This window comes from Pundamilia nyererei, unplaced genomic scaffold (genome assembly GCF_000239375.1).
Source record: "Pundamilia nyererei isolate P.nyererei 1_Seehausen unplaced genomic scaffold, PunNye1.0 scaffold01123, whole genome shotgun sequence".
NCBI lineage: Eukaryota > Metazoa > Chordata > Actinopteri > Cichliformes > Cichlidae > Pundamilia > Pundamilia nyererei.
The window spans coordinates 10,475-20,113 of NW_005188524.1; the positions used below are offsets into that span (position 1 = coordinate 10,475).

Consider the following 9,639-nt stretch of genomic DNA (forward strand, 5'->3'; position numbering starts at 1 on the left):
GCCACACATCTGTTCGACCAACGCCAGTTGATCTAAACGCCAGTAGATCTAAACGCCAGTAGATCTAAACGCCAGTAGATCTGGAACACCGGCCCCGTTTGACAGATGAATGCGACCTTGCAGGCAAACCGCAGCGCCTGGTGGCTGAGCAGAGGGATGAGATGAGTACCTGATCACTTTGAGGATGGTGTTCCTGTACCGCAGCGGGTCTGACTGGACGTTGGGGTTGGACAGAGCTCTCCTCAGCTCCCTCACCGTCTCCTCCCCGCCCAGATAAGGCATGGTAGCTAAGAGACACAAAAAACATCATTCTGCTTGTCAGTAACAAGCAGGTCCAACTGCACCTCTGGCTGTTGTTTTGATAACGCAGCCGGTGACCCAGCGTTCAGCCGGTGAGATAAAACGCAAAGCTTTTATATGACCCAGTAACACACGAACTTGTTCATTTTAAAAGCGTTACCGTTTAGCACTTTGAAGGACGAAGTTCATCCGTAACAACACACAAAAATGACTAGAATAATTACTCCCTCTACACATCCGCATTTCTTCTTCAGTGTTGTTTTTCTCGTTTTAATCCCACGCTGCTCTCTGCTGGCTGGCGTGAGTATAGCACGACAAAGGTAATACTCTCCCCTATCTGATACTTTGTTTATATTTCGGTGGAAAATGTTGCTTTACTCCATTTACTCCATCTGACAGTGGTTGTTAATCGTGTGCAGACCGACATAGGGTACAGTCTTATAGATTTAACTGCCTAGAGCAGAGCTGGATTAAACCACTGCAGGCACCTAAGAAACTGTTGCGTTTCAGTGACCCTTGTTACATTCTTTCTATAAGCATAGTATTGTTTAAAACAGAAAAGTAAATGCACACAGCAAAAAAGATCAAATTTGTAGATCCACAAACCAACTATTAAACTAAATTATCTATATTTCATCCCTGGATGTCTGGGACCATACAGTCCTTTTCTACTCTTGGCTGATAATCAGACTTTGTATAGCATAAGAATAAACTCAAATAATTATGACAAGACTGCTATAATCAAAAGAAAATATTTTTTTTAAATCATGCACATGAATGTTGGTCCAGATGCAAATGTGGAAAGTCAGAAGCTAGGAGAGTAGCAGCAAGAGCACAGTTCCTTTAGTTTTAGTTTTCCTATTGAAACTGATATATCCCATGATGCTGATGCTCAAAGTTGGTTATGGAAAAAATGGGGAAAACAATATGATTTTCACTCAATATTGTTACATTTTGCTTTAAATTGATTTGGTTGAAATTACAGAAAACTTGTAATGCGTCTCTTCTGTCCAGAACATTTCATCTGGTTTTATCCTGCACTGATGTTTATGCAGGAAATGGTGGCACAAATAAGGTGATTTAAAAATAACCAAAATTCAACCTACTCCTGTGAACTTATTCTTGTGTTGTCCAGGGAGGGACTCACTGATTTCCATGGAAATCCCTCAGACAGCATCAGGTTTACATGCAAACATGCATGGATCAGCTATCTGTATACAGATCACTTTGGTAACCCAGTGTAAATCAGGCCGTATGCCGCTATAACTTTCTACGCATGCAGCCATTTGAAGATGACAAAATCCAGAATTTAACTGAAAAACTGTTAGCAGTGCATTTGCATATATTCATCCACCCAGTAGATCAATACTACTCTATTTACTCCAGGTAGGTAGGTAGGTAGGTCTCAGTGGATGGGTTTTTTTTTGTCTTCCAGAACAAGATCATGTTAAATGAGGCACATGCGTAGTGATGGATGTGTGTCAGTGCCACAAAGTAAAATGGGTCAACGGTCTCAATGTCAAAATGCTGGAGTAGCTATTAATCTAGAAATGAATATGATGTGAGATTAACATTTGTGAATTTGGACGTTGTCTGAATGTCCAAGTCAACACCAGTGATGGAGGAGCTGTCTGAGCAGCTTAATATTACAAGTATAATAGCAAGCAGGATGACTGATACTAACAACACGGTAGTACAGTCCTGACACGACTGGTGTATGCTTGTATTAAACATGACCAAAGGTTCAAATAATGAACTCATTGTATGTACTAATCCCTGTGAGGCAAAAGATCAGGCTTCAGACTGCTCCAAACCCCTTCAATGTTATTCTTAGCACTTTTCAGTGAAGGTTTCTTGGTGTAAAAATAAAAACGTGCCTTCACACTACAGTTGCATAAGACCCAAACAGCACTTTGGTCTAAATTGATGATGGGTTTATTTGATTGTGAAAAGCAAGAAATCTACAAACAGACAGCACTAGACCTCCAGCACTGAAAGTCCAATCCCTGATCCAGAGACAAACATCCACTCTGCCCGGCCCTGCTGGTTGGGGTTTGAAAGGCAGAGCTTCATTAACAAGGAAGGGCGGACTTTGTGCTTGGGCGGTCAGGCGACTGCTGACCCAGGTGGACAATCTGAACACGGCCCAACAGGTCCCAAAGGAAGCTGCTCAAACCTTCCTCTGGATGGCGTGGGCAGAGCCAGGTTCTAGGAGTGATACATCATTTCTTTTCCACAGTAAACCGTCACCAAATTAACACATTTAATGTTAGCCATACATCCTAAAATAAATCACCCTAATCCAACCATAACACACACACACACACACACACACACACACACACACACACACACACACACACACACACACACACACACCTCATTATTTGCTACTTTGGGCAAGTATGATTCAGTATTTTTCTTTTTTATAGAACTGAAACTCATTTTCCAGAAGCTGTTTATGATTTTGATAAATCATATAAAACAAGTTTTCTATATGAAAGGCAACAGGGAAAAATAATGCTGAGAGAGGCAGTACATTGTGCCCTGAAGTTACAACATGAAACATGAGAAGTACACCATGTTTTAGCAGCTCCTTCTAAAGCTGGACATGTATGCAGCCTGTGGTCCATTTCCTGTCTCAGTGGATCACATGACACTGGGTTTTGGTCTGTGCACTGTCAACTTTTTGACAGAAAAGGTAGATGGGATGAACAACAATTAATACACACATAGACACACTTATTCTCTCTTGCACACACACACACACCAGAACAGTGTCAGAGGGTGACAGTGTCTATGACACACTGGGGCTTGGGTCAGGGCTGGTGGAGCTGTTTTCCTGATTTGCTGCCTGGCTTCCTCGGGGTGGAACCTCGATAATGCGGGGTTTGTCAATGATGCGAGCATGGCGGTCGCCTTTCTCCACAATACCAATAATCCACGCTCCGCCCACCGCCCCCTGACCCCCTGCTCCGGAGCTGAGGTTTTTCATCTCTGAGCAGAACTTGGCTGCCTGCTCTCTGGGCAGACACACCAGCAGCCCACCTGGAGAAGAGGGGGAAGAAGGGATGTGAGTTTCTAGCTTTAAATACTGCATTTATTCAAATTTAACCACATGTTTAATGTCACTGGTTGTACCGGATGTCTCAGCTGAAGTGCCCTGAAGCAGGTTAAACAGGTTTCCGCAGGCTTTACTGATGGCAGCCATCTTGGCTATGATTGGAAGGTTATGGATAACAAAGGCCACCTCGTTTTGCTGCTGTCTTGCCAGGTTGTTGGCGTGACCCAACAAGCCGAAACCAGTCACGTCTGTGGCAGCGTGGGCCTGGTACTTGTGCATTAGACCCGCCGCTGGAGGCAAAATGTGAATGAGCCAGAGTAGAACCACAAGAAAGAAAAGGGAAAATAAATTAATCAATAGCAGCTGATATAAAGTCTGCTAACTGTAATTGAAACATTATTTAGTTAAATAGTTAACTAATAATACATTTGCATGACCACTAACGACTCAAGATCTTAATCAAAGTAGTGTACCTGTGCGGTTAAGGGTTGCCATGGAAAACATAGCTTCCTGATAGGCCTCTATAACTTCCTCTTTGGTGACAACCAGCTTGATCTTGTTCCACTTTTCAGGCTGGTAAAACAAAAACAACAACAAGATAATTAATCTTCAAAGCAGTGCTTTTATACATTTCTACATGCACAATGACCCACACATGGCAGCTGTGAACCTTTGCAGGAAGGAGAACTGTTAGCAAACAAAACATTTTTTTGTTACACGGACACAAACCCTGTCAGCAGTCTTGGGCGTTTCATCAAAGAACTGGAGCAATTTTAGCTCATGTGACCAGGAAGTAACCAATACATATTGTCTTTCTTGTAAACATTTTTCCAAATGTGTCAGCATGCAATTCTCACCAGATATTGTCAACCAAGTGCCAATTAATATCATGGTGTGGGGCTGTTTTCAGCTAGCCAACAAAGCTACCACACTACAAATAACACTGAAGGAAGGATGAAAGGAAAAATGTACTGAGACATTCATGATAAAAGTCTGCTGCCATCTACCAGGAGGATGAGGATGAAACGAGGGTGATGTTTCAGCAAGACAATGATCCCAACCACACAGCTAAGGAAACTCTCAATTGGTTTCCTGTGGCAACATTACACTTAATATTTCTGTGAACACAGTTGAATGGCTAACCTGATCGATCCACAGATAAGCGTTTACAGCCACCCGAGTGCCCAGAGGTTTGGTCAGCACCAAAACGTCACCTGGTACAGCCCCATCAGGCCTGGAAAATAAAACAAAACGTAAACATAAAACATGCAAATCTTTGCATTTTGTGAGTCACAACCTTTCATAATGCGTTATTCATAAAAGGTCTTTGTTTCTTTGTCTTCACAGGCATCTCTGCTAATGAGGCACTGGCAGAACTTTTATTGTTCAATAGAATTTTATTGCCGATGAGCAATAAAAGTTAGTCATACCCAGAATATTGTAGCTGTAAGAGATAAGAATGCAGAGCGTCTCACAACACAGAGTTGTGTGGTCCCCCATGTTTCACAGCTGCTCAAACACAACCAGTATTTGAGTGAACACCCTCACTCTTGTTATGAAAGCTTAGCTGGATGTGGCCCTTCCTCCCCAGGCATCCTGGCTAGTTCAGTTATGCAGGTCTTGTCCTGCTGTGAGGCAGACTCCAACTCCACCTACTTGGACTGCAGTAGTCCTTGTTTTACACTGAAGTACCACTGAGTTGAAGGCCACTCTATCTAGAACTAAGTAGAGACCTGGCTTAGCTATGTCAGGAGTTGAACTAAATGTAGATATAAGACTCTCAAGAAAAGCCTGATATTGATAAGTTTGTCACGAATAAGTTTAAAAATAACAAATTTGTTGTATTCCCAGTCATTATTGGTATTATTTGATAATTACATTAAGAACGCATGTGCACCTCCATTTGTCGTGCACATGCATCATCCCTGCCAAGAAGAAAATGTAAATCTGTGGCCACAGTTGAACACAAAATGTTAAAGTATTATTACAATTCAATGTACAGTGGGGCAAAAAAGTATTTAGTCAGCCACCAATTGTGCAAGTTCCCCCACCTAAAATGATGACAGAGGTCAGTAATTTGCACCAGAGGTACACTTCAACTGTGAGAGACAGAATGTGAAAAAAAAATCCATGAATCCACATGGTAGGATTTGTAAAGAATTTATTCGTAAATTAGGGTGGAAAATAAGTATTTGGTCAATAACAAAAATACAACTCAATACTTTGTAACATAACCTTTGTCGGCAATAACAGAGGTCAAACGTTTACTATAGCTCTTTACCAGGTTTGCACACACAGTAGCTGGTATTTTGGCCCATTCCTCCATGCAGATCTTCTCGAGAGCAGTGATGTTTTGGGGCTGTCGCCGAGCAACACGGACTTTCAACTCCCGCCACAGATTTTCTATGGGGTTGAGGTCTGGAGACTGGCTAGGCCACTCCAGGACTTTCAAATGCTTCTTACGGAGCCACTCCTTTGTTGCCCGGGCGGTGTGTTTTGGATCATTGTCATGTTGGAAGACCCAGCCTCGTTTCATCTTTAAAGTTCTCACTGATGGAAGGAGGTTTTGGCTCAAAATCTCACGATACATAGCCCCATTCATTCTGTCCTTAACACGGATCAGTCGTCCTGTCCCCTTGGCAGAAAAACAGCCCCATAGCATGATGTTTCCACCCCCATGCTTCACAGTAGGTATGGTGTTCTTGCGATGCAACTCAGTATTCTTCTTCCTCCAAACACGACGAGTTGAGTTTATACCAAAAAGTTCTACTTTGGTTTCATCTGACCACATGACATTCTCCCAATCCTCTGCTGTATCATCCATGTGCTCTCTGGCAAACTTCAGACGGGCCTGGACATGTACTGGCTTCAGCAGCGGAACACGTCTGGCACTGCGGGATTTGAGTCCCTGCCGTTGTAGTGTGTTACTGATGGTGACCTTTGTTACTTTGGTCCCAGCTCTCTGCAGGTCATTCACCAGTTCCCCCCGTGTGGTTCTGGGATCTTTGCTCACCGTTCTCATGATCATTTTGACCCCACGGGATGAGATCTTGCGTGGAGCCCCAGATCGAGGGAGATTATCAGTGGTCTTGTATGTCTTCCATTTTCTGATGATTGCTCCCACAGTTGATTTTTTCACACCAAGCTGCTTGCCTATTGTAGATTCACTCTTCCCAGTCTGGTGCAGGTCTACAATACTTTTCCTGGTGTCCTTCGAAAGCTCTTTGGTCTTGGCCATGGCGGAGTTTGGAGTCTGACTGTTTGAGGCTGTGGACAGGTGTCTTTTATACAGATGATGAGTTCAAACAGGTGCCATTCATACAGGTAATGAGTGGGGGACAGAAGAGCTTCTTACAGAAGACGTTACAGGTCTGTGAGAGCCAGAGATTTTCCTTGTTTGAGGTGACCAAATACTTATTTTCCACCCTGATTTACGAATAAATTCTTTACAAATCCTACCATGTGAATTCATGGATTTTTTTTTCACATTCTGTCTCTCACAGTTGAAGTGTACCTCTGGTGCAAATTACTGACCTCTGTCATCATTTTAAGTGGGGGAACTTGCACAATCGGTGGCTGACTAAATACTTTTTTGCCCCACTGTAGTTTCAGGGGTTCTGGAGGTTTGTTAACAGTGTTAATTATGACCCTGATTTCCTTGTTACAGAGGTAGGATTGCATTAACAGTTGGGAAAAGGGAAGATCAGGTCCAAAAGGACATAAAGAGGTCTGTAAAAATGTAATAAATATGAGGTGAAATTCTAATTGACCAACTAAAATAAACATTAACAGTGATGTAATACCAACCAATCTGCATCACTGATATCAAAACCGGTGCTTTTAAAACTGGAATTCAATTAAGGAGAACTGCACCACTGACAGACTGGGGTGATCTAACTATAGTAAAGTAAAGCTCTTTCAGGTACTCACATAATGAACTCATTAGGCTGGCAGACGACCGATGCTACTCCTCCCACAATGATCCAGGGATTTATCACAGTCTGTCCACCTGTCACTGAAGTTCCTCCCTCTTCTGCTGCGTCACGAAAGCCTCGAATCATCAGCGGCATCACGCACTCACGGTCCTGTTTCACACATGCATAAACACATGACCATAAACTATCAACGAAGCGCTTATGCTAGCTTTAATCAATGTTCATTTGTTTATGAAAATTACAAGGACACAAATCTGTTGACAGCCCCCACTTCATAATCACATCAGAGACTGACTCAACACAGCACACAAAATCCTACCTTTTCATTCATCTTCTGGCTGACACTCAGTAGCATCAGCATGTTGTCACACTCTGTGATGCCCATGGCATAGAGGTCGCTGAGGACATTAGCGCATGCTATCCTGCCCTGTAAGACAAATGGAGAGAGAGTAACAGTCATGTGACTGTTAGCTTTACAAAGCTCCCATAGATAGGTGGCACTCAAAGACAGAAATCCTCACCAAAAACTGCCAATGGCATAACTAATGAACAGAAGGAGCTGGAAGCTTTATCACAGTATCACAGTCTAATTGCCTGCGATGTGTTTTTTTTTTTTTTTTTTAAATCTTGATATTATAGTCTGCAGTACTGTTTTGGACAAAATAAGTAATAATTTAATATGTGCATTTGAGGTTTTGGTTTTATGGGCTAAAATCTCCTATTATACTGCTATAATACTATAAAAAAGATAAAAAAAAGATGTCACTTTAAACAAAGATGCCTAATTATCAGCAAGTTATCCTGTTACGTTGTTTGCATAGCTTTCCCTCCTTGCCCATGTACTGTGTAGTAATGCTTAGTGGCGGGAAATGCATGCTAGTAAACTCACCATCATGTATGGATCTTCCACCAGAGGGTAAAAGAAATCTGTGGTCTGGACAAGTGACAGTCCTCCATGTCTCAGAGGAATGACAGCGGAGTCCATCCCTATGCCTGTAAACACACCACAAGGATGAGGACAAGACAAGCAAACAAAAGTTGACTTATTTTGTGTTACTACTACTTTTTATTTTTGGTAGTCCGTATTTAACTGCAGTTAAACAAATTTAGTAGTCTAGTTATTACGGGACTGTTACACGGAATTGCCTGACACTGTCTGAACTTTACATGAATTTGTTTTAATCTTTGGGGGTTACTCAGTGTAACTTTGTATATTGCTGTTACACGGAGTTAGAAAGTGTGCAAGTCAGTTACAACAGGAACATTGGACTATCTTCACGAACTTCGCACTCAGAGCATCCGAGACATTTTGCTGACTCATACTTACCGTGTGGTAATTTGATAACTCGCAAAACACGTGTCCTATACCTGCCTGGTTAGTTAACTATTACATGTATTAATTATTAATTATTTAGCCAAGCTAAAGCACTATTCAAGCTAAAGCTAAGCACTATATGGGCAGCTTTAGCTATCAATATAGTGTGTGTGTGTGTGTGTGTGTGTGTGTGTGTGTGTATTTGAATCTTAAAGTGTTTTCCGCCCATTGCTTTCTGTCAAATAAGCTGCCATTAGTAAACACAAGCTAGCTAGGTTAGCAACAGTTGCATTAGCTAACTGACGTTAACTTGGGTTTTAGAGTATAATGGCTAGCTCTACTAACTTCGAATTTGTCCTTTACCTAGTCGTGGGCCAGGTAGCTGTTGGCCGAACTCCGAAGCTTGGTCTCCGGCCTTCCCTGTCCCGTCGGCCCGGTCCGGCTCCAGTCCCGCCAGGAGTTTGAGCAGAGCCTCCTGCGGGACTTTGCAGCCTCATCCCTTCAGTTCCGAAAAGCTTGTAAGGCGGAACCCGCGCTCCAGTCCGTGCTCCTCGGGTTTGAACGGTTTGTATCCTGGGGGAAAACATCCCTCAGTGCCCACAGCCTCCACTGTGGGAGGCGGGGAAGTTGAGCCTGACATGCTCGTGGCCCTCTTCTCCCACACAATACCAGCTGCGTAGTATAACACCGGTGAACACAGGCGCACGGATGAATGGAGCGTGTGGCTAGCGAGTGTGGTACGTGAAACGGAAGACCTTGGAAAAGTTAAACGGCATAAATGGAACTTCCTGGTGTTATTTTCACCATAAAATCGTTTGCGATTCAGCAGGTCTAACAGCATTCAAAATGTTTTTAAAAATTCCAAATACTACATTTGTTGCATAACTTGGGGATTTGATTTATTGTTACCACTATACCAGAAAAAAATAAGGGGGGGGGGGGTGGGGCAACAAATTGAATGAGCTCTAGAGAAAACGCTTTATTTTGTAGGTGATGACTCTACTTCCGGCTTCTCCCTGTGTTTC

General features: G+C 42.7%; 2 protein-coding genes across 2 annotated transcripts in view; both read right to left on the reverse strand.

The window, feature by feature from the left end:
* Positions 1-560, reverse strand: part of LOC102198337 (adaptor related protein complex 4 subunit beta 1) — a gene marked incomplete at its 3' end in the record, with an annotated part of 10,510 nt that extends 9,950 nt beyond the window's left edge. Inside the window, exons 1-2 of the mRNA XM_005755263.1 lie at positions 461-560; positions 170-287 (exon numbers count right to left, since the gene is read on the reverse strand). Coding sequence (XP_005755320.1) covers positions 170-282 — 113 coding nt within the window. The remainder of the gene's footprint in view (positions 1-169; positions 288-460) is intronic.
* A 1,657-nt stretch (positions 561-2,217) lies between these two features.
* Positions 2,218-9,379, reverse strand: sephs3 (selenophosphate synthetase 3). The gene is made up of 8 exons (XM_005755262.1): positions 8,978-9,379; positions 8,189-8,292; positions 7,619-7,726; positions 7,295-7,449; positions 4,508-4,598; positions 3,838-3,937; positions 3,442-3,654; positions 2,218-3,348 (listed from the first exon to the last, which is right to left on the reverse strand). The coding sequence occupies exons 1-8, from the start codon at positions 9,252-9,254 to the stop codon at positions 3,098-3,100; spliced, it is 1,299 nt and encodes a 432-aa protein (XP_005755319.2). The 5' UTR covers positions 9,255-9,379; the 3' UTR covers positions 2,218-3,097.
* Between the last annotated feature and the right edge of the window lie 260 nt (positions 9,380-9,639).